Source organism: Cygnus atratus, chromosome 12, assembly GCF_013377495.2.
Source record: "Cygnus atratus isolate AKBS03 ecotype Queensland, Australia chromosome 12, CAtr_DNAZoo_HiC_assembly, whole genome shotgun sequence".
Classification (NCBI taxonomy): Eukaryota; Metazoa; Chordata; class Aves; order Anseriformes; family Anatidae; genus Cygnus; species Cygnus atratus.
This window is the reverse complement of record NC_066373.1, coordinates 13,490,368-13,515,500: the sequence shown is the minus strand read 5'-3', so window position 1 is coordinate 13,515,500 and position 25,133 is coordinate 13,490,368. Positions and strand designations below refer to the sequence as shown.

Below are 25,133 nucleotides of genomic sequence, written 5' to 3'. Positions count from 1 at the left end.
AGGGGCAGGGATCAGTTTCTCTCTCTAATCGCGTGTGTCTGACTGAACCATCACACGGTGCTCTTAAATCGCTTCTTGTCCAGATCTAAAGCGGTGCTCTTGTCCCTGGAAGTTGTGCTTAGGAACGGCGGAACAGCAGGAATGGGAAATTGTACTGTTAGAATGCTTCGGTAAGGTTGGGGGGTACCAAGAAATGCTGGAGTTGTAGGTTGGTTCTGGGCTGTAAAAATTCCCTGCTTGTTCTCGGTGGGCTCTCTTGAACCGGTTGCTCTTGATTTTCATTTAGTAAACGAGGGAGCTAGAGTTACTGAAGCCTTGTAGCGCTGTGCAGCACGGCCGGCTGTCAGCGACCCTCTCCTGTGACCGGAGGGCAGCGAGGTGCTCGTGGCGTGTCGCTGATCTGGCTGCAAATCGTGCATTTGGGGCCTGAAGTTGAGGGTTTGGTTTTCCTTTTCCATTAATACAGACACCGTTGCGACTCCCTGGTTTTTCCACGTTGATCCTGAGCATATACATTTTTGTCTGCTCTATAAAAACAACCGGCTCCATTCTGAACCTGGCACGGCGTGATGCGCTAAGGACCTCAGCTGTTAGAGCCGTTGCTCTCTGCTGTACTGCTTCTGTTCTCTCACTGGGTCTGTGCAGGCAGCCCTCACAAACGCTGGTAGAGCTTTCTACATGTATTGAGGGAGGACTCCCATCTTTTGCATTGCAACAACGTGCACTTGTGTTTTTTTGGGGGTTGATGGCATGGTTTAACACGTTTTAATAATGGCTTGTTATGGCAGTCTCTGCACATACACATACTTGGCTTCTGCTGTTTATTTAACCTCGTGTTAAAGCTATGTGTGTTTTCAGCCTGTATATATACATATGTATGCATGCATATGTATGTATCTCAATTTATGATATAAATATGTATATACACAAGAGCTTTATAGCTGAATTAATACCAAATCTTTCACCTGGACTTCTCTGCTTTCTGTTTGTTCCCCTTTGTATCAAGGCGATATGTGAGCTGCGACATGCACTTCTGAGAGGTCTCGAGGGCTTGTCTTAAAACGTGGTCCTGTAAGGCAACTCGCTCTGAGAGCACTTGAAAATTTGCTTAACGTTCAGGTGCTTCTGTTACACCCTCTGCGGGGAGGACGAGCAGAGTGGTGTCCTGCTCTAGAAGCTCAGCTCTTGCTGCTCTCTCTGTGCACCTGTAGGTATGGGCACTGCTTATAGCTACGCACGAACTTGCTCAGATTTTCTGTTTTCTCTCTTCTCTGCAGGTTTCTGTGCGTCTCGGGTGAAACCTGCAACAGAGATGGACACCGAAGGCTTTGGAGAGCTCCTGCAGCAGGCAGAGCAGCTCGCAGCTGAGACAGAGGGCATCTCCGAGCTCCCACATGTGGAGCGCAACCTGCCAGAGATCCAGCAGGCTGGGGAGCGTCTGCGCTCCCGCACTCTGACCCGCACTTCCCAGGAGACTGCGGACGTTAAGGCGTAAGTACCGAGCCCCTGTGCCAGAAACTGAAAGCAGGGGGTGCAAAATGTTTGCGGGCTTGGCTTTTCAGTTGTGGGGAGCTGTGCCAGGAGGATATGCTCGGGAGAAACAGAATGACTGCAAAGCTGCTTTCTCCTTCCCTGTCTTCCTACAAAAAAATAAATTAGTAACTGAAGGATTTATTTGAGAAGCGAACTGTTCCCAATTTCAGGTGCTAAAGCCAAGAAGTGCAGTACCTTGGTGCGGCCGCTGCTGAGGACATTTACCAACGCGCTGTAGAGTTTTTCTATCTGGAAGAACTTGGCAGCTGTGCTGTACCACAGTGGAACAGCAAAAAGCATTCAGCAGGGCTGAGGGGGTTAGATACATGCGTGTGGCTGTGCAAGGTTTGGGTGCATGCGTTTCCCACAACAGCTGGAAGCGCTGACTGCACATGGCTAGCTGCTGACCCAAAGGCTGGCAGTGGGTTGGGTTTAGAGTGCATACTGGTAGCTCTGTCTGTGTGGTACTGATTTCATACCTGCACAATTTCTTTGTTACAGGTCTGTTCTTCTTGGGTCCAGAGGGCTTGATATATCTTATATCTCTCAGCGACTCGAGAGTCTAAGTGCAGCCACTACATTTGAGCCTCTTGAACCCGTGAAGGACACTGACATCCAGGTAGGGGCGATTCTGACACGTGTCACGCTCCCCTTAACTGCTGTTCCTGTGCTCTGGTTCAAAGCTCTTCTCAGGCTGTTGTGGAAGTAGTTTTGCTCTGAGACTGTTGTGGAAATAGGCTTCTTTTGTGTTTAATCCACTGGCTAGAGGAAGTACAGGGGGTGCATGTACTTTCTTCTTTCAATGAAGAAAGAGTTAGCCATGAGAAGCAGCACTAAGTACCAGCTCTGCAGAAACATCTTAAGTTCCAAACTTCCTCTGAAGTCAAGAGGAACTAGGCACTTGCTGTCTTTGCAGAGATGTCTTTGTTGATTTGAGGGATACTTCTCATAATTTTGAGTCCGTTTTAAATATCCGATGGAAGAACACATGCAGAACCACTTGGGAATTTCAAGGTGTTGTATGTAATAGGGGGCAGTTAAGTTAATATGCGAAGAAGGTGAGTATGGCTTTTTCTTTTGCTGCGCCTCAGGTAACCTTGTCCAGGTGCTAGACTGACTGCTGTTTTTCCTGTGCTTTTCCAGTGTCATTTAATCTTGTTAAGTTTCTCTTGAATGTCTCCAGATATCTTACAAATTAACGTGACCAGACTATTTTTTGCTTTATCATATTTGCCTGCCCTTATAGAATATTTGTGTACTGCTTTTCTTGATGAAGAAGAAATCTGCAGTGTTCATCAATTCCATAACTGACTCTTAACTGAATAACGTCGTGTGTTGCTTTGAAAATTGATAATAGTCAGAATTACTGGTTAATCATTTGAAAGCTTATCCTCTCTCTTCACCTTCTGACAATTCCTGGCATGTTTGGCTGCCGTTTCTCACTCTCCCCACATGATTTTCCACTCTTTTTCACCAAAAAAATATGCAGTGAAGCCTCCAAGTGCACTAATAATAGCCTGAGAGCTGTACAACCATTGGCATCATTCCCTTTTTCTCCTTTTATTCCTTTGTTCCAATTGTAATGTTGTTTTGTTTAATTAGTGATGTTAAACTTTGTACGTGTTTTCCTTGGCCCCGTTCTGTCATTTTTTTCAAGAACTCTTCCTTTTTTTCTTCTTTGGGTTTACTACTGTTGTTAATTCTTTGATTTCTGGTGTTTTTTCTTCGTCCTTTAAGAGCAATCCTGTTGTAGATTCTCAAGCCCAGAAGCAGTGGAGCTTTTGACTCTTTGAATTCTGAGATGTGGCGTGTGGGAAAACAGCCGTGCTCCTCGATAGGACTGCATAATGCTCATAGCTTACTTTATTTTCCTGCTACCTGACTAGAATGTGAAGGCTCTCTTCTTTCTTAATTACACCAGATCTTAAGGCCCTATCATTTGATCCCCAGCACATTCTGGTGACCTTCTCAGTATATTTTCTCATCTTTGGTTTGGTTTTGACCCAAGTCAGTAGTGGAATGTTTTTCATTAGAGTGCGTTTATTCCTTAAAAAATAAAAGCTTTGTTTTTAATTTATGGCAATTTATACAATGGGCCAAGCTTGCTATAAAGATGATGTAAATTAAAAGCAAGCATATGCATTTTTAAGACAAAAAATAAACCCTAAATAAGATTTCTTATTGCTAAAGCTTGAAGAAAGCAGTAACAGATTTTTTTTTCGAGTATTTTACCACCTGAAATCAAGAGATTGTCAGCCATGCCTAAACACACTGGGTACCCGAGTCCCATTCATCTCACCTTCAGGTGATTTCTGCAGGAACTGGGTCCTTACCTTGCATGGGAGTTTGTGCAAGTTTCTTTAAAACTGCTCCATTTCCATCTCTAGATGCTGAAATGCTGTTTCTGGCCATCATTTTAAATCCACCTTTTTGCTTCTAAAGTTAATGATTTTTATTCAGTAAAAGAGGCTATTTGAAATGCAAACATTCTGAAATACAAGTTGAGTACTATTTTTATTTATATCAGGCAGTTTAATTGAACATTTTTATATGGTTTATTTCTCATTGAATTTTAATTTGCGACCAAGTCTAACTTGATACAAACGTGTAAGTGCCTGTGTAAATGGAATCTAGTAAATAAGAAATTTCCCATTCTTTGTTTTCAAAATTAAAGATTCTGAACAAAAGTGCTTTTTAAATAAGCTTTGTGTTGTGAGTATAGATACGATTGTGTCCTCCTGTTTAGGAAATGTTTCAAGTTCAGCGTTAGAAGCAGTAGTTAATTGCAAATCAATGTGTTTAAATGGCCCAATCAGCCAATGGAATTCAACCCTTCCATTAGGAAACCAGCTAAAAAGTACAAATGAAAACCAGGATCAAAATCAATAATTTAAATCAAAGTTCGCTGCTTGCCATTTTGAATCATGATTAGCACTGGTGATTTAATCACTGATCACTTGGATTTAAACCTAACTACTCATGTTGCCTAATACACATGGGCTTCGAATCTGCAAGTTTTTGTGCAAAAAACGTTTGTAAATTAGCTAAAACTGATCTGCAGAGGGAAGCCTGGTGAGGTGCTCCGTTTTAGGTGATCCTACAGGCTCGTGAGTAATGTCTGAGTGCTCAGTGTTTTGTCCCTGCTTATTTTTGTGGTTAACAAGTGCAAGAATTTTTCTGCTGCATTGTCCTCTGCTTTGTGTGATGGTCTTTGCAGTCACTTCTCAGGCTGTCTGGCTGATGTTGATGATGGTTTGTGGTTCGAAAATACTTGCTTAGAACATGGACAAGCCTCTGTTCTTGTCTGTAGGTACTGGTACATGGTTGTCAACAACAGGATCTTGTCCTTTAAGTAGTTTTTAGTAAGGTTTTCTTATGTAGGAGGACCTTTGTATTATACATTACTGCTTTTTTGTTAGTTCTGTTAACCAGGTAGGTCTTAAAATTATTCAATATTTTGATAAAAATGTACTACCAAAGCTTCCGATGTTACTTGTACCTTCTGATTGTACTGGGATTCGTTTTCATTCTCCCTAGCTAATTCGTTTCCTAAGGTTTCTTCAGATTCATGGTGTTTGTTTTGGGTCAGATGTAGCTGTCCTTTTACCCTGCGTGGAATTCTCCCTCCATGGTTGCTGCCGTTGCATCCCGCAGCGCAGCGTGTTAGAAGGAAGCAATCTTGCAGGGCTTTACTATTCCTCTGCTGTTACTTGGTATTTACACAGACATACTGGTACGCTGTAATTCTGCAGCTTGTGAGGAGCGATTCCGTTCTGCATCAAGCCTGCAGCCAGCACTACCACTATTTTTTTTAACCAACACAAACTTCTTCCCAAGTAATTAATGAGCTCAGTTCACAGCTTAGCAGTGTTATAGACTCAGCTGTCCTTTCTTCATTGCATTTTACTTTCTTTTCTTGATGCTCAGCATTCTATCCACAAGCTGGTATGGGTTACAGGAAATTCATTTCTTGTCTGGAACTTGTTTGTGTCATCTGTAGGCTCTTCGTCACTTACATTGCTATTGTATGTGTAGCATCCCTCAAGCTTCAGTTGGTGCAATTGGTGTTACCTGTTCATGAATACTTCACAGCATTTGATTAGGAGGCTGAAACTTCTTTTCTTAAGGTACCTGAAACTGCAAGTGCATTCTTCCTTCCCGTAAAGCTGCAGTGGGACTGCGTTGGTACAGCCTGCGTGTGCCACATTGCAGGAGTAGGTGGCGTCTCTGGAGGTGAACGTGGGCATTTGTGCCAGAAACACAGACCTCATGCTTAGGCACTGCTGACTGCTGCACTTAAGCAAAGGTTATTAATATGATTAAATGTTTATTGTACGAATTTTAGGGTTCTGCTGACTTAAATATTCTATCAAAGCTCTTAGAGCATGAAAATACTGCTTAGACTTCCTGCCATATGCTCCCCCATCACTCCTTTGCCTCCATGGTAATTGCTGAAAAAGAAGAAATCAGTGATCTCCCTGACAGTTTGCTTGCTTGAGCTTCTTCAGCTTTCTTCCCTGAAGTATTTACTTACTGTCTCTGTTCCTTCTCATGTTGTGGTCTATTCTAGCAGCCTGTATGTGGGCAGCACAGAGATTTGCTAGAATCTAATCTCTCAAATGAGGGCAATCAGCACTGCAGAGGGAGAATTCCAGGAAATACCCTGCTTCTTCTGGAGAGAGCAAGTCACAGCAAGGCAAGTCATAGAGGGGAGCGTCTAGGGCATGGAGTTCCTGGACACTGATGTTGTGAGAAATTCAGAAAGCGTTAAGAGAATCTAGGAATTCACCTAACAGAAGCTTCAGATTGGGTTAACAAGCACGAGGAACCTTCTGTACAGAGCCTCTTTTAAACTGTATGCCATAGTGCTGACTAAAAAGTGCAGCAAATTGCAGCTCAATTAATTATCTGAATTATTTATCAGTTGTAAAATGTAGATTGCTTGTACATAAAAGGCTTGCAAGTCCAGGAAATGTCTCCCACTAGAGCAGTAGGCCGGGAAGATTATGAAAAAGATTTTAGGCTTGCCTCTAAATTATAGGAATTTGTATTTTTCCTCTCTCCTTTCAAAGGCTGTTCCTAAACTGTATACAGCACAACAAAGACTTCCCAGAGCAAATCCAGTTTATATTAATTCCTACCTCAGAGTTCATGAAGATCAAGATTTTTTTTTTAACTTGTCAGTAAGCCCTATTTTGGCAAAATCTTTTCAGAGTTGAAAAGGGTAGTCAAATGATTCCTGGTGGTCTTGACGCCGTGTTTAACAGATAAATGCACTTTTCTCCTTTTTTGTGTCTTCATGGCTTTTAAAAATCTCATGCAAGTGTGGATGATGCAAGCCGATCTCTGCAAAGATGGGGCGTGTGCCTATAAACGTAATCCCCTTTCTGAACAGAACACCAGTATTTCTCCACGATTCCCTAAAGGTGAGCTATGATGTACTCTTGTAGCAGACCTCTCAGGCCACAGCAATGGCACCAAGAGGAGGAATTATTACAAGTATACAAAAAGGCTGAGCAGCTGTGGCACGTGAGCTAGGACCTGGCTCTTGCATGTGTGCTGCTTGTCGTGCATGGATGTCAGAGAGGTTCAGTGCTGCTCCGGTAAACATTTGGGGTACCTGGTAGGGATGAGTCACAAGATCAGAGCCCAATTTATACCCACTAAGGTATTTTGGCTGATTCGAGGAGGCATTGTGCTGCCCTGTATGTTTTGTATGTAGTGGCGGTTTGATACTAGCTTTAGCTGTTTTTTTTAGCTGTATACCCGTTTTAAAACGTTTAAGCCCCAAATCACGGTGGTAGTTGTAAGAAATGGCATCGTTCTACCTTCTGAAGCTCAGTCCAGCTCTCTGCAGACCTTTGAGAATGGGTTCTCGAAATAGATGTGAGCTCTCCGTGCTTACCCTGTTTTATCTGCTTGGAAAGCTCGAGGGAAATGTTGTTGGCCTCCAGCGAGGCTCTCGTTTCCCTGCTTGTACAACAGTTTCAGCGTGGGCTTCTGAGCTAGGCAAAACCGGAATGAAAGCTTGCATACCAGGCTTTCTTTTTGATTCCTGGGTGTGGATATTTATTGACCGAGTAGCTCTTCAGAGGTCCAGAAAGAGAAGTAAGAGCTTTTATCTAAATGAGGGCAGAAGGTTAGGCTCGAACCTCTCCAAGTGGCAACTGAGGCAGACTGAAATGAAGGATCTGGGATATTTTCAGGTTTTGCAGAGTACTGTAAGCAGGCTGTGTACCAGCAGCAGCTCTGACTTTTTGCTTTAATGTTGGAGTTCCTGAGGTAGAATCTGGTCCCAAGATGCCGACCCCAGGGCTGTATGGTCTGCCTCGATGTATGTACGTGTGCAACTCTCAAATTAAAAATGCTAACTCTGACATCAGGCCCTGAAAGGGTGCGTTATTCAGCCAGTGAGCCTTTACTGCTATTTCACATGATCATTTGTGATAGACTCTGTGGTATCTACTAGAATAACACCAAAGCCCGTGGTAATCTACTAGAGTGTAACTAAAATCAGGGTTTATAAATGGAAATGCTGACACAACCTTAAAGGGGCAACCTCGAGTGCTGTTCGCCATCCATTGTTTGCATTAGCTTAGCCTGAAAATGTATTTTTCCTTTTGCAGATTTTTGTCCTTTTCCTATTTGCCAACCATTGATTTCCCCCACCCCCCAAGTCCTTCAGTTCTAATGGAGCTTGAAATTAAGGTGGCTTTATTTTCCTGTCGCTTCCTCCTTCACCCTAATCGATGATGCCAGCACAGCTGTGGGGACCCTTTAACCATTGCAGAGCCAGGACAAGGAACACAAGAGGACAATCTTCTGCCTTGTTTCTTCATTTTAGTTAGGGTCAGTTGTTAGCTGCTGGTTTTTTTTTTTGTTTGTTTTTTGCATTGCTGCAGTCCTAAGGAAAAATTTTCTCTGTAGATTTAGCTGTGGTTTCTTCAAAAGCTGTTGCTCCTCTCTATGGAGGTTCTTGGAAGTCCCTTTTTTTTTTTTGAATTCCCATTAGAAGTGCATGCTAGGATCAAACCCCACTAACCTGGGTTAGATTTTTGGTTGATTTCATTAAGGATTTGACCCCTAATGTATACATTTGGTATGCAAAAGAAAAATATAAATATTCTGGCAATTAAATATGTCCAGAGGCAGTTTTAAGATAACTGAAGAAAGCGGTTGTGAGGAATGAATGGGTGTTTGGCATGCAGCAAATGGAGCACTGTGCAAAGGCATCTGGCCCCGAGAAATATAAATCACCAAAAGAAGGGAGAAATGAAGGTAACGACTTCATGCAAACCTCGGAAGGAAAGCTGCAGCCTGCCTGTGGCTCTCTGCGCAGTGCTGAGATGTGCGAGGGCTTTCACAGCATGCAGCCTTGACGAGGCCTCTCTGCCTCCTTCCTGACACTGCTCAGCCTCCCAGGACCACCCAAACGAGCAGGTTGGCCCCGATCCTCCCAAGGCTTGTGCTCATCAGGGAATGCCCTGGGAGACGCGGGGGTGTGCCTGGGCTGGGACCTGACTGGGGTGTAAGAGCGCAGGGTTCCCTTTTCCATAGCTGGCTGGTGAAATGATGCGCAGCAGGTGAGTGAATAAGACTGTATACAAGGACAAAAAGAAGGCAAACATGTTGGTAATGCCTTTTTTTGTCTTTTTTTTTGCTTGTCACTTTTTCCCTCACATGCCTAGTTTACATCTAATAGCAGTTTCCTCTAGTTCTCATCACTGGCTTAATAGCATGAATCAGCACTGCAGTTTTAAATTACCTTGGCCTTATTAATGTGAAAATAAAACAAGTGTTGGGGGGCAGGAGGGGAGAAGACCACAGCACATTTAACGCAGAATACTGTCTGGTACTCTGTGGCATTTCATCTGTTATCCAGATTACCCTCACTCACAGTGATACTGAACTGCTTGCATTTTTTTTGGTTGTGTGCCAGTTGGAGTAATTATGTAGGGCCCTTCCAGTTCAACGTGATTCCGATCGTGAATTCCTAACAGAGAGGAGAAGTGGTCTGTCTCCCTTTCTCTTCCTCTGTGGGTACGCAAAGAAAGCCTGAAAGGGACACTTTAAAACTTGATGCTAATGCAAGGTCATGAGATGGAAAAATTGAGAGTTCTTGTTCTAGTGGCTATGTTTATTGATCTATTTAAATTCTGCTATGTCCTGGCACATTTTATATTTCCTGTCTGCTTAATCCAGGTATGCTCTTTGCATCTCAAATAGGTACAGTGGTTGACTTTTAATAAACACCTTTGAAATCTGTCACAAGCATCTTAAAACAGAGACCAGATTTTGAGTCATAACACTTGGCTTCATCCCCACCCTTCCCCTTTGGAGACTGCTGCATAGCTCTGCTCTTTGAGGAAAACTGTTCCAATCCCTCATCAAATGGTAACTCCTGTGAAGGGCAAATAGACCTTCTGGTGCAGGAGGCAGCTTGGCATGTAGCTGGAACTCCGGAGCACGCCTTGCCTGGTGGAATGCGATCGGCTGAGTCAGAACTTCCCCAAGACCCTACCTGGATCAACATTAGTATTGCAGGTATTGCTGTGGGATCATTACTGGTTTTTAGGATCCGTGTTGCACCTTACCAGGAGGACAGCACTTCTGGCAACCCAGTGCCTCTTAACATCCCACATTAATTTAGTGCTCGCTGAGGTCTTGCATCGACTGCTGACCTAGACAGTGTGTAAATGAACTACTGGAATCAGTGTTTTCGTGGTGCTGGAAAAACTTCATAGCACATTTTAGTCTCTGGTTATAGGAGGTGGTGCGAAGGCATGATACTGATACAGGAATTCTTGCAACCTCACAATTTGCCACGTCCACGTGTCATGTTAGAACAATTGAGCTAAAGAGATGGTTTTATTTATTTGAGGCCCAAATGGAGCTTTTGCAAAGTACCGCTCCATTTCGTTTTGTAAAATACTGATATTCTCATTAGTTTTGAAACCACTACAGAGAAAGTATAGACTTAATGGGAGAAGGTGTGGTTATTTCCAGTACCTTAGCTATAGCTCTGATCTAATGGATTTGCAGTGCTGTGCTGGAATTTAATAGTGGAACTGATTATAAACAGACGTGAACCTGATTCATCGTTGTTGCATTTATGAAAAATAAAAAGTTAAAAAAGAGTAAGTTAATTTAGATTTCTAAAATATTAACAGCATTTTGGATAGTAACAACATAACAGCCAGAGTTTGGGGGGGCTTTATTCTTGAGGTAATCCAATTCTTTCTTGCAGGGGCCCTGGTATGGCCACCTGGTGCTGCTGGGGAAAGTGGAAGCAGAGTCTTCGTGCTCAGAAGCCTCACTCAGAGCCATGCACAGGTCTTGGTACTGGGACTTGTCATGGATGGCAGAAGCTTTCCTTCCCGGGGCTGCAGTGTGTTAATGGATTTCAGCTATAGTGTCAGAGGTTTGGGTTTGAAAAATGAAAATTTGCCTAGAAGTCAGGTGTATTTCAGTTCTGAAAAGACGACTTAAAGAAATTTTAACGGCAGTAAGAAAAGAGTTCACCACTCAGCAAACTTTTCTGAACGGGAAGAATGGCACGGAGCTGACCTATACAAAGAGATGCTCTTTGCTTACCTCTCCCCTGAACTGTGCTTTTTTTTTTTGCTCATATCTTTGCATTTTAAGCATTGTCTTAAGCACCTTTGTCTTTAGCACCTTTCTCAAGTAATTGCTTACAGCACTACGAGCTGTACCAAACACATCACTCCTCACCAAGAAGAGTTTGTAGGGTGAGCAGGACGGATCATCTCACCGAACTCCTGTGTCTCAAGTGGGAAACCCTGTGTGCTTTTTCCAATGAGCCAGTTCATCAGATCTAGTTAAAAAACCAAACCAAACAAACAGTAAAAGCTGCTGCAGCTCCCTGCCCTCCTTTCAAGCCCCCCTAATTTGCTCCAGCCTCTTGCAAGTGTTGCAGCCGTGCTGAATTGCACTGTGGTTTGTCACGAAGGTCGGGAACTGTCGGAAACTGTCTTGGACAGAGTGACCACGAAATGGTAGAGTTCTCTATTCTTGGCGAGGCCAGGAAGGGGACCAGTAAAACTGCTGTCTTGGACTTCCGGAGGGCTGACTTTGAGCTGCTCAGGACGCTGGTTGGCCGAGTCCCTTGGGAGGCGGTTCTGAAGGGCAGAGGAGTCCAGGAAGGCTGGGCGCTCCTCAAGAAGGAAATCTTAACGGCACAGGAGCGGTCCGTCCCCACGTGCCCAAAGACGAGCCGGCGTGGAAGAAGACCGGCCTGGCTCAACAGAGAGTTGCGGCTTGTGCTTAGCAGAAAAAAGAGGGTTTATAATCTTTGGAAAAAAGGGCGGGCTACTGAGGAGGACTACAAGGATGTAGCGAGGCTGTGCAGGGAGAAAATTAGAAAGGCCAAAGCTCATCTGGAGCTCAACCTGGCTACTGCCGTTAAAGACAACAAAAAATCCTTTTACAAATATATCAACGCGAAACGGAGGACTAAGGAGAATCTCCATCCTTTACTGGATGCGAGGGGAAACCTAGTTACTAAGGATGAGGAAAAGGCTGAGGTGCTTAATGCCGCCTTTGCCTCAGTCTTTAGCGGCAATACCGGTTGTTCTCTGGATACCCAGTGCCCTGAGCTGGCGGAAGGGGATGGGGAGCAGGATGTGGCCTTCGCTATTCATGAGGAAATGGTTGGCGACCTGCTAAGGAGCTTGGATGTGCGCAAGTCGATGGGGCCGGATGGGATGCACCCGAGGGTACTGAAAGAACTGGTGGAGGAGCTGGCCGAGCCGCTTTCCATCATTTATCGGCAGTCCTGGCTATCGGGGGAGGTCCCAGTTGACTGGCGGCTAGCCAATGTGACGCCCATCTATAAGAAGGGCCGGAGGGCAGACCCAGGGAACTATAGGCCTGTCAGTTTGACCTCAGTGCCAGGAAAGCTCATGGAGCAGATTATCTTGAGGGTCATCACGCAGCACTTGCAGGGCAAGCAGGCGATCAGGCCCAGTCAGCATGGGTTTATGAAAGGCAGGTCCTGCTTGACGAACCTGATCTCTTTCTATGACAAAGTGACGCGCTTGGTGGATGAGGGAAGGGCTGTGGATGTGGTTTACCTTGACCTCAGTAAGGCTTTTGACACCGTTCCCCACAACATTCTCCTCAAGAAACTGGCTGCTCGGGGCTTGGACTGGCGTACGCTTCGCTGGGTTAGAAACTGGCTGGATAGTCGGGCCCAGAGAGTTGTGGTGAATGGAGTCAAATCTGGTTGGAGGCTGGTCACAAGTGGTGTCCCCCAGGGCTCGGTACTGGGGCCGGTCCTCTTTAATATCTTTATCGATGATCTGGATGAGGGCGTCCAGTGCACCCTCAGTAAGTTTGCAGACGACACCAAGCTAAGTGCGTGTGTCGATCTGCTCGAGGGCAGGAAGGCTCTGCAGGAGGATCTGGATAGGCTGGAGCGATGGGCTGAGGCCAACTGTATGAAGTTCAACAAGGCCAAGTGCCGGGTCCTGCACCTGGGGCGCAACAACCCCAAGCAGAGCTACAGGCTGGGAGATGAGTGGCTGGAAAGCTGCCTGGCCGAGAAGGACCTGGGAGTATTGGTTGATAGTCGGCTGAATATGAGCCAGCAGTGTGCTCAGGTGGCCAAGAAGGCCAACAGCATCCTGGCCTGTATAAGAAGCAGTGTGGCCAGCAGGTCTAGGAGGTGATTGTCCCCCTGTACTCGGCTCTGGTGAGGCCGCACCTCGAGTACTGTGTTCAGTTTTGGGCCCCTCGCTACAGGAAGGACATGGACGTGCTCGAGCGAGTCCAGAGAAGGGCGACCAAGCTGGTGAGGGGTCTGGAGAACAAGTCTTACGAGGAGCGGCTGAGGGAGCTGGGCTTGTTCAGCCTGGAGAAGAGGAGGCTCAGGGGCGACCTTATCGCTCTCTACAGGTACCTTAAAGGAAGCTGTAGTGAGGTGGGGGTTGGTCTGTTCTCCCACGTGCCTGGTGACAGGACGAGGGGGAATGGGCTCAAGTTGCACCAGGGGAGGTTTAGGTTGGATGTTAGGAAGTACTTCTTTACCGAAAGGGTTATTAAGCATTGGAACGGGCTGCCCAGGGAGGTGGTGGAGTCACCATCCCTGGAGGTCTTTAAAAGACGTTTAGATGTAGAGCTTAGCGATATGGTTTAGTGGAGTACTTAGTGTTAGGTCGGAGGTTGGACTCGATGATCTTGAGGTCTCTTCCAACCTAGAAATCTGTGTCTGTGTCTGTGAAGCCATGGGGGTAATTCAGCCATCTGGGAAAGGCCACAGCTGTATTGTTGTGCCTGCCCTGTAGTAATTAGGCAGTTTGACTCCGCATCAAAAATCTTAATCCTAGGCATTATCAGGCTTTGGTTTAAGGCAGTCACTAATAAGTGTGTAAAGTGTTCGCTGCTGCGTGGCTATCCAAGCACCGGTGTGCTTCGGCTTCCCCATACAGAACAGCGGCCTGAACGTTGGGCAGCTTGCAGATGAAATGTTTGGGCGGTGCGTTTGGGTGTTTCCTAACTTCTCTTTTTGAAGTCAAAATGAATTTGTGTTCCTGTCAAGATACTTTCCCGAAGGACAGTTGCAGCCTTCTGAGATGGGGCTGGGGACACGCACGTACGTTCACTTCGCTCAGCTGGGTTTTTGGCACAACTTCTGTTCTCACTGCCTCCCTTCTGTTGTCTTCCCTGCCTTTTATTTCTCATCTTCCCTCCATTCTCATTTCTTTCTCTGTCTGTTTGTATTTATTCCCTTTGCCTTCTACCTCGGATACATTTATTACCTCCTGCCCACTCTTTACTCAGTTCTGTTCTTTGACAATATTTTGGTTGCGAGAGCATTACTCACCTACCTGAGCCAAACCATTGAAGTCCTGTTTGAACACAAAGCAGTCGTGAAATGTCTGATGTGCTGGTTTTCTGTACGCAGGGAAATGACCGAAGGAAATCAGGGAGGTGAGTTGGAAATGGTCTTCTCCATTCCATTGTTTGTGTCTTAGCAAGCGTGCAAGACATGATCCATCCTAGCTTGCACCAAGACTGATTTGCGTACGTAGTGCTTTGAGTCACAGCTAAGATGCATTCAGTTTTTTAAAACTTAATTGGAACAAGGCGCTTAGTTGTCACTTGGTAAAAATGGCTGGAGGAGCTCGGAGAGGCTTGGTTTTAAAATAACTTTATGGAGAATAAATTAACGTGTCGCCAGCTTTTTTGACAGCAGTGCAAGTCTCTGGGGTGTCCTTTTTAAAGCACCAATGCCTGGATTCTGCCAGATCCGCAGTGGGGTGGAGGTGGGGAAGGGGAGAGAGATTTCTCCAACTTGTGGTATTTCGGGGAACGAGGGGAAGGCTTGCCAGTGGTGTGTGAATGCCATTTAAAGGCTTCTGAATGAGAAAAACTGAAATGTGGTAAACACGTCAGCGTTTAATTTTGGTTTCAGTAGCTTGATTAAAGCTTTCTGAATGGTTCGGTTGGCTGTCCTAGGCCTGAATTGGTGATGTGGGAATAGCTGCAACTGAATTTGTCGTAGGTGATTTATTAGGTTGGATGTGGGACATGTCTACTTGGCTGCCTTCATGTGCAGCATGGGGTAATTCAGAGGAGGAACGCTGACAAAGAAGTTCATGGGGATGTCTGCTTGTCTCCTAATAAATTAGGCTTCACCCTGTTCTCTGGTGGTTAGATACTGGTTGGTAGAACCCTGAAGCACGGGGTGTAATAATTCTTTCCACAATTCTATCGTTAAACACAGCCCTAGATATTATCAATATCCATATACACACAGAGTCAGTTTTTTAATCCCATTATATTTTGGCCTTGCCGTCTTCCTGTGGTAGTAAGTTCCCCAATTCAATTACAGATTGTGTTAAAATTTATTTCCTCTTACTGGTTTTGAGCTTGGCATCATTTAAATTTCAGCAGACATCCTTTGCTTGTTGCTCAGTCTCGTATGAGCTGGATTTCTGGATCTGCCTTTTCTGGATGAGTTAGATATTTATTGGAGTATATCTACTCTTACTTGGTTCCTTTTTAATATTACCCATCCTCAATGTGTTCAGTCACATTGTATGGGTAATTTTGCTAATTCCTCAAGTCTGTTCTGCAGTTTCCTTTGAGGCTGGCTGTCCGGTTTGCGCAGCATTCTTGATAAAGCCCCAGCATTGTTTGGCTTCCCTGATAACAAAGTTCAGCGTAGCCAAACTGGGTGTGAAAGGCAGAAGTGGCAAGCTGTGAAGGATTTGATCTGAGCTCAGATAAGTGGGAGTGCACAGGTGGGGATATCGTACGGCATCATGACAAATCCTTATCTCTGTGGTTGCAAGCCAGCAGGATTCTTTGGGCCAGATTCTAAGATATGAGAGAAGAGATTTGAGGAGAAGTGGGAGAGGGAATGGAGGAAAAAACATTTCAAGCAGATGAGTGAGAACCTACACGTTATCTCCAGATCCTCGCGGCGGTAATTGATTTTGCCTGCTATGGTTACCATATAGTAACTCCGATGAAACATTCATTATTTCTTTCCTCTCCTGCCCCAAGGCTTGTAACACAAAATGGCATGTTTAAATCCGTTTACTCTGTCTGCTGAGTAGATAGAAAAACGTAAAGGCTTTAACGAGTCTGAAATAAGCACTAATGCAGTAGGCAAAAGACCCACCATTGTCTTAACTAAAAGGGAGCATCCCCAGCCTGAGGTCCTTGTGTGAGCTACGGGTAGAAGCTGGATGCAAAGAGCACCTCACTGGAATTACACTTTTGGGCTCTGTATTTCGGATACTTTTGGGCTCTGTATAGCAGAGCTAGCCCTGCTATATTTCTTTTCTTAGTCCGTGTCTAGCTTGATTTAATTTTTCCAAGGTTAAAGATGGCTTATCCTGAAAATTTGCAGGTCATTTCTAATGGTAAGAAGCTGGATTGCTCAACAGATACTGTGAATCGATATCACTTCTCTTATTTTTGTTTTGCTGTTTGACTGAGGTTAATGCTTGGCTTCGTATTTGCTGCTAGGATGAAGTGCGCGATAGTGCTCCACATAATTAGCTAATGTGCTGCACTGAGTGTTTTGCTGTTTGTCTGGGGGGTTGTATCCTCAAAAATGCCTTATTCTCTACCTTTTCTAATATGCTCATGATTTTTTTTCTTCTGAGGAAAGGCTTTGCATCTTCACAATAGCCTTTGCTTTATTATAAGCTTATGATTTTGTGAGTTACGGAAGCAAGCCCTCAAAATGAATGCTGCCTCTGGCTCCCTGTTGCTGGAACTGAGCTAGAAAGTGGTTACCATCAATTAGTTGTCTTAAAACCTTTAGCTAAGAGTTGGTCTGTAACAGGCGTAGTGGTGGCTGGAATGCAGTTATATTCCAGCAGCAGAACCATCATCTCCTTTCCTTTCCTCATTTCTTTTCCTTCCTTGCTTTGTCCAAGCCCCTCACGTTATCTTTCAGATGCTTTGGAGGAGTCTTTCCAGCATGTAAGGTGCTTTGTGCTGTCACTTGAAAGCTGTGGGAAGGCCTCAAGGATCTTCTAGGCTGTCTCAGGCCCTTTCTTTACAGTAGGTCGGTCAAGCCAGCGGGGTAGCACTCGGTCTGAAAAGACTCCAGGGCTTGTTTCCAAGGATAAATTCCTCCAGGCCGGGGCTCGGGATCTGGGAGGAAATGTGAGAGTCTGTCCACACGAGTGGCAGAAATGACATGCTTTTTGCAGGGTAGCACCAGGAAGAAAAAGTCCTGCTTTTTCAGTCAGAAGTCATCCCTACGATAAATACCATGCTTTGTGTCGAAGCAGCGTCCTTGTGCAGCAGGGTGGCGGAGCAGACCTCCTTCCAGCAGTACAACCAGCATCAGGGGACCGAACCTGCAGTCTGCCATAAAGGGCAGGATTTAGCTGTTTGTCTTAATAGCTCCATCTTCTCTGGGTTATGTCGTTTCCCACAACCTTTCTTCCTCAAACTCTTCCACTTGCGTTGCCTCTTGAGAAGTGCCTGTAACATTTTCCTTCTCAGATGAAATACTAATTTCCAGCCAATGTATTACGTGTTAGCAGTGCATCCTGGCAACAAACGCTGCTTGGAACCACATATTCTGAGGGGAAGGTGGGAAGCAAAATTCAAAGATTCGTTTCATTGCAGAAACAGCTCAGGGGAAGGTATTGCATGTTGGAAGTGCCCAAGTGGAGCCAGAGAAGGTTCCTCTCGCTGCCCTGGTGGTGCTGCTTCTAAACCCATTAATTTTATAAGACCTCCGAGGTGTCTCCTTCTGCCTTTAGCACCCTTGACTGTTGTCATCCATGCAGAGTACTTTGCAAATGGTTATCGCCATCTCAGGCCAAGGGAAATGGGGCACACTTCTTATCTAAAGCCTCTTTTACATGAGTGCACAGTGCAGAGGATGTCCTTTGCCTGGCCCGTGGCTCCATCTCAGTTTGCAGGAGCAGATGGTTGGGTGGTTTCTTGAAACAGAATTTCTCTGATACTTTATTTGAACCTTACCTTGGAAACTTTGAAATTAGTCAGATGCTGAATCAGGAGAAGAATAGTCACAATTTATAATGGAAGTGGGCTTCACTGGCACTATTTTATATGCTGATTAAGTGACTTGAAGCAAGCTGAACACGCAGAGGACTATATCTGGCAGAAGAGTTGTATTTGGTTGTACATGCCACTGAGGAGCGTAGACAGCCATCAAGCTGTGCTTTCACATTAGTGAGGCTCTTTCCCTAGTGTCAGAGGCAATCGCTTGCTTGATTTCATCTTTTTTCTGACTGACGTTCCAAAGTGATAAATTGAAAACCATCTCGGCCAGTATCCCAGACCTCTCTGCCTTATATAAAATGCATGCAGTAGACAGTGAAATTGAATCCCTCTTGCATGTGACTAAAGAAAGGGGCTTTTTGTTTCTTTCACCGTTTATTTTTCAGCAAGTGTTGCAATTTTTGTTAGCTGAAGATGTAGTTAATGCACTTCCTCGAGAAGCTGAGGAGTTCTGTTACATGTATGAATTTGTGGAGCCTTTTGCTGGCCAAGCAAGGTAGGATCTCAGAGTTTAAAATCCCCTCCCAAGCTTATTTATCTATTCTACTTTTTCTTCCAGTTTTAAAGCAACCCTTTGCCGCACTTCTAGCACCAGATATTTGGCCTTGCTGTGAAATATCAAATACTTATCGTAAAAACTGAGCTTATAGTTTCTAGAACAAGTCAGGTGTGATAGCATATCAGCATCAGTAGTGACAAAATCCTCCTCTGAGACTTCCGTGTGGTCACACTTAGTAATGTTGCTTCGCGCAAGGCTGATGGCGTTAAAAAGTTACAGGCTGTATTTGTGAAAGCAGTACTAATTTAAGTATTAGTAAATAATAATAAGTATTAATTTAGCTTTTGTTGATGGAAGCGGCTTCGCAGTCTAAACTTTGCTTCCTGAGACTGACAGTCTTGCAGCTGATCCCTTTGGGCTATTCTTGTTTCCTAGGGTCTTCACCAGTATAAATGATTAAAGTGCAGCACTACCCTTCAAAATGTTTGTACAAAAGCAGTGCTTTTTGATATACAGAGGTACATTCTGACAGAGTAGTCACATCTTGGAGGATCATCAGATCTTCCTTTCACGTTAATAGCTAAGATTCGATTGCTTGTTACTTCTGATAGCCCAGCAAAATTAAAACCGTTAAGGAAGAGCTGGCTTCCACTCCATGCTTTCTTAATTTACTTTAACTGTTAATCTCTTGAAAGATTTATGTAGGTGCTAGTAGAAGCATCAGCTGAATAACCTATTGTTAGCAGGAGGAGAAGCAAAACTGCAGATGTCAGATGCCACGGCACATCTCTGTGGTCTGTATGGGGTTCATTACGAAAACCTGATGATGCTAATGATGTAAGTCTTACTGGAACCTTTTAGAGCTTTTAGCTCTCAATAAAAACTTCACCTGTTTTAGAGGCTAAATTTTAGAGGATAATTTTACTGACAGGCCTAGGATGTAGAAACATGGAGAAATGAAGGCTGAAATAGGAACAGGTTCTGTGAATCGACATTGAACGTGCCTGTGGAGGTCTCAGGACTGGAACATCCAACGGAGTGGAGAGATGGACAGGTGGGGTATTGCCTGTGCACATCTAACCAGCTTCATCCTCTTCTTACAGCAGTTCCTCTCCTATTGAATGTTATAGTTTGAGGGCAGGGGGTGGGCAGGGAAGCACGGGTTATGACTACTGATAGAAAATGCTGCCTTAAAATCTCAAACCATAATTTATATAAATGACTGTCACGGCTTTTCCTATATCAAGCTGAAATAATTAAGAGATTCAATTTCATATGAAAAAACAAAATGCATTTGTCACTGTGCTTTGACTTTTTGATTTATATTCGCACCCAAGCCAATACTGTGTTCTTCATCCTCTGGAAGTGTCAAATGACAAATGTCTTAAGTTATTTTATAGCACACGTTGTGAGAACAGCTAAAATAGAAGCCAAACATTTAGTTTCTGAAGCCAGAGGTTATAAATTCGATATAAAAACAGAGAGTGATCCTGGAGGTCTTTTTCTCTTGTGAGAATTTAGAACAAGGACATCACAAAGAGCCAAGGATGTGGGTTTTCAGTGCTTTAGATTTATCCATTTGTACTTTGCTGACCAGAAGCAGCACACAAGAACAAACACACAAACTGCTGTCAGATGGACTCTGGGCGAGCAGGAAACGGGAGCCTCTTTGGGTTGTTTTCAGATCTTCCCCAGAACAGAAGAATGAAGGGAATGAGAGTTCCCAACTTTGAAAGCAAGCAGTCAAAATATGTTCCAAGAGTATTTTGGAGCAGGAATGCCAGTTTAAATATTTATGCGGTGTTTTATTGCACTGATTCAAATATTGAATAGCGCCTGACCCTTGAGTTCCTGGATCCCTGCCTGCCTGGCACCCCACGGTGGGTATATTTACTTAGAAAACAGCCTTCTGCAGCAGCTGGTTTTCAGCATAGAAAATGGGGAAAGCTGGATCCAATTTGTTCCTGATTTTCATGCTTGACTTTGAGTTTGCCTTCCTATGCATCAGTTTCTTCACCTGTGAAATAAAAGTTGCTTTTACTGCTGGCTCTCGCAAGGTCTGTAATGAAGGCTTTATGCGGATGTTTTCCTTGTTACTGTTTCCTCAGACCTCCTTGCTGTTCCCACTCCTGCTCAGTGCTCAGCAGCGTTTATCTGGCTTCCACCTTCCCTTCCTCAGATACTAGCCCGGGGGAAGCAGAGGGTGTTCCTCTTTGTCGGTGCTTTCCAGCTGCCCCTGTACCAGGCTGGCTGTCAGCAGAGCTCCTGTCCCACCTGAAACGAGGAACTGAAGCTGTGCTGCAGGCTGAAACCGCCCTCTTACTGCAAAGCCATCTGCAGTGGCTATCAGCCAGTCTGAGCTGGTGATCTTCAGCTTCTCTGAGCTGAAGCTGTGGCCACACAAACCCTTCGATTACACTGCCAGTTGATTAGAGTCACAGGCTGGAGCTGGAGGAGTCAATACAGCTACTGCCTGCTGCCCAATATAATCGTTTTATGCAGCAGCGTTTTGTATGGCGACCCTCGCTTGGGATGGATTATTTAGGATGTGCTTGATTGTAGAGAGTGCTTGAGACAGAGCAGCAAAACCTAATGATCTGAGATCTGTCCCAGCCCATTGCTGGACACGTACACAGCTGCTGAGCTGGGTTTGTGCACCCAAGGACAGCTCTGTGGTCCTTGAAGACATGCACAGCCCTGTTCTTCAGCTGCTGGGCTTGCTGCCTTGGGTCCTTTTGCAGAGCTGAACCTCGAGGTGCGGATGCCTAGGCCTGAAACCATCAGCGAGAAGCCTTTCCATATTCCTAGCCCTGCCGTGTGCTTGTTTAGAGCTGAAGCCCCAGGGACAGGAGATAGTTTTAGCAAATAAACGTAAAGGATCTGTGGCAGGATTTCTGAAACAATCGTTCTCTGTTTCCCTCTGTGTATTTGCAGACTCGGGGAAGAAAATGGAGAATTCAGCCAGCGTGTTTACCCAAGCTATTACGCTGGCTTAACCGTTCCGTGATGAAGTTCCATTTCAGCACTGAGCTCTCCAGGCTGCGGAGATAAAAATGATCAATTGGAATTGGTTTTGTCCTCCTGTTTTCACATTCAGGTTTCACAGCACTGGATCGGTGGCTGCCACCGTTTCTTCCTGAAAAACAGGCTGACCCTGAACCTTTCCCTGGACGTGGGCAGCTGCTCCAGCTGTCCATAAACCCAAGGTTTTTTCCACTGTTGAGAAATGTCGCAGTGGCTCAGCGTTACGACCGTGTCTCAGAATGGGAAGGCAGAGTTAACTAAATTTAAAGCATTTGCTCCATCACAGAGCAATCCTGCCTGGTGCTCCTGCTTTCCAGAGGGCGTCCAACCCCGTCCTCTGCAGAGCTTGCCTTGGGCTGATCCAGCTGATGGCTTACGTTGGGGGGACGTGCAAGGCTGATGTTGCGCAGGCAATTAAAATCTATGAATTAGATTAAAACCCAAATGTTAGCTTGCTCTGATGCGATTCTTTTTTTGTTTTCTTTTGGTTGAGATGCTCTTTGGAGATAAAGCTAGAATCAGACTGCTGATCTGCAGCTGCTTGGGGCTTAGCTTTGAGGTTTCTGTATTTTGCTGCTCTTACCTCTTGACCTGCTTGATTCATTTTGTGTCTGAAGTTCTGTCCTTTTTATTCCTGACTTTCCTGTTTATAATACGCACATCTGTACTGTTTGATAGCTGTGAAATAACTGTGCTTCATTTCTTGCTTTGAGACTTTATTTTATATTTTTTTTTTATTTAGAGCTGAGCTTGACAAAGAAGGACGAGGCCAGGAGCGGTTACAAAGGGGCATGGTATTTTTACTGTAATACCGGGGTATCGATTGTTGACTTATTGGTAGGCTTAATGCACAGCCATTTCCTTCGTGTCTGAATGTCCATTAAAACGCTGGCGTGGTGCCAGAGCGTTGAAATCCTGCATTTTATGATATAATCTGGCTCTCCAAAAGTACTAATGTGGTTTGGATTTAAAAAAAAAAAAGAAAAAGAAAAAAGGGCAATCTCGAGTTTCCTTCTTTGCTTGTTTTTTTTTTTTTTTTAACTCGTTAACCTTTACGTGCTAAAAGGAACATCTGAAGACGGGGACAGAGGGAAGGAGGCAGGAGTCCTGATGTTTTGAGGTTTGTGCCTTTGAAATTTCTCATCTTTTATCTTTGAGATGCCCAGTGCTTGCCGAGCTGCCAACAGAGACATTCGGGGATGCAGAGAAGTATTACTGACTCCGTAGTTTATTGGATTAAAACAAGTCATGTTTTTTTGAGAGGAAGGTTTTGCTGGTGTTACGCATTAGTAGCACTGCCCACAAAAATATTTGTCAGCTTGTAACTCTTGTCAGGTGTGAGACAGGGCTCTGTCTTGTCCCTGCAGCACTATCAGTGACCCATGGTCAGCTCCCATGGGTGCGTACCCCTGTTGGGCAATGGTACCTGTTCCACCTGGTCCTTGGGCTCAAGGCTCAGGGCCACGCTACTGATGGGACAATTTTCTAGCTTGTAGAAAAGGCTGCAGAGAGTTGAAGAATATGGGTATGGGAGGCCTGATGCTAGTGCTGTTGTGCAGGGACAACCTTTGCACAAAGCAGCTTTCCTGATTGCAGTCACGCTTTGGTATTGGTAAGGCAGGAAGGGACGTCAGACTTCTGAGACTTTTGACTCTTACAAACCATTTGCCATTGCGGTCAGCCAGCAGTGCCCCCAAGCCCTCCTTTCCCAATTGCTCTCTGCAGCAGGTCCCCGGTGCTTCTTCAGGTTGCATACCAAGTTTTTCTGCTTTCTCTCCTGGCTTTTCTGTCTCCCTTTTAAAGAAACGCAAACTGTCATAAAGCAGAAAGGATTAAGCTTGCTTCACTTTATGCGTGTCTTTGCTTTGGGGTGGGGATGGGAACATGCTTTTGGTGGAAAACACTTGTTCAGTGACCTGGCTCTGTAAGGCAGTAATGCTGTCTTTCACAACCTGCCACGAAGAACAATAATTACACCAAGCCTTAATAACTATAATGCACCTCAAATAAGTACTGGAAATGAAGGGAGGCTGACACAGCTTTCTGGTCTCCCAAATGTGCAGGATGCACTTCACAGAAGGTGAGGAGCCAGGAGTTTGCCCTCTGGCTGCTGTCCTGGGTGGTATTGCATCTTTTGTGCCCAGACCCGTAGCCAGGACTCGCTGCGGACCCTTTCTTGTAATTCCAGCTTTCCGTTAAATAACAAGATGCCATGAAGGGGGGTTATTACCTGTTAGATTCTGCCTTTTTAAAGGAAATGTGTATGATACTTTTGCCAAGAAATATAGAGCTTTCTCCCACTGGGAACCAGTAGTGGTTTCTCCATCTCCATAGCACAAGCCAGTGTGGCTGGTGCTGTGACCCAGGTGAAACATGTGCTGGTATCTCAGTTAAACTATTTTTCCTGCCCTTGAAGGCAGCATCCTCATTTCCTAAAGAAACAAAGATGCTGGAAAAACCCTTTTGGAAAAAACCCTTTAGGACTTTGTTTCCCTGCGCAGTTCTTACCCATTGAATTACCGTGGTTGGTCTGCGGGATTTCGTGGTGACTTTTCAGTGCGTTGTGTTTGGGGGACAGATCGTGAAGCACTGTGGAAATGAGTCTCTTCTCTTTTTCTCGTTTAGTAGAAAAAAAAAAAAAAAAACTAATGAGCTACACTGGGTTTCCAGCTCACCTTTGTGTGGCGTACAGCCCAGCTCCTGAGCACTTGTATTCCCGTTCCAGTGGCTCTTGTGTGGCATGGCCCCTGCTTACCTGCCTTAATCAGAGTTGAGCGTTAAAAGGTAGAAAAGAAAGGATGTTACCGTACAGCAGTTTAATTTACACCGTGGCAACAACTATTTATAGACGTTAAATAATTGCCATGCCAATTTAAGTTGCCCTGTTCCACTTTTTTAGGTACTGGCAATTGCAGGAGATGATAAACTCTTTCTCTACAGGAGGGTGAATTAATAGGTGTCCCAGGAGGCCTGAAAGAGGCAGGATTTGATTGCATTCCTCAAATGCTTAACACCTAAGGCTCTCAAATTAGATAGCAAAGGGAATCTGTTGAAAGAACATGTGGACGCGCAAGGAGAGCCCTTGCTGATAATGGAGGACCCCAGGGGAAATGTGTTTTGGGGAGTATTAAGCTTCAGCAGCTGGGAGATCTCGTTTGGAGCAAATATTAATAAAAGTTTCTTCAGAAATGAAATCAAGTATTCTTTTTACTTCCAGCTTTACTCAGGAGGGGCAGGCGCTGAGCTCTGCTCTCTGGGGACAGCGACAGGACCCGAGGGAACGGCATGGAGCTGGGACAGGGGAGGGTCAGGCTCGGTGTCAGGGAAAGGTTCTGCACCCAGAGGGTGGTCGGGCACTGGGACAGGCTCCCCAGGGATGGGGTCACGGCACCGAGCTGCTGGAGGTCAAAAAGTGTTGCTGAGGAGACAACAGTCTTAGATGGATGGTGTGGTTTTGGGGTGGTCCTGTATGGAGCCAGGGATTGGACTCAATGGTGCTTGGGGGTCCCTTCCACCTCGGGATATTCTATGATTTTATAATAAAATACACGTTTAT

The 25,133-nt window shown here is 44.9% G+C and overlaps 1 protein-coding gene across 2 annotated transcripts in view; it reads left to right on the top strand.

Annotated features, from left to right (window-relative positions):
- The window catches only part of NUP93 (nucleoporin 93), an 82,857-nt gene that overhangs the window by 4,384 nt on the left and 53,340 nt on the right, over window positions 1–25,133 (top strand). For both annotated transcript variants that reach the window (XM_035543254.2, XM_035543255.2), the window contains 2 exons: window positions 1,278–1,491; window positions 2,035–2,152. In XM_035543254.2, the coding sequence (XP_035399147.1) occupies window positions 1,278–1,491; window positions 2,035–2,152 (332 nt within the window). The remainder of the gene's footprint in view (window positions 1–1,277; window positions 1,492–2,034; window positions 2,153–25,133) is intronic.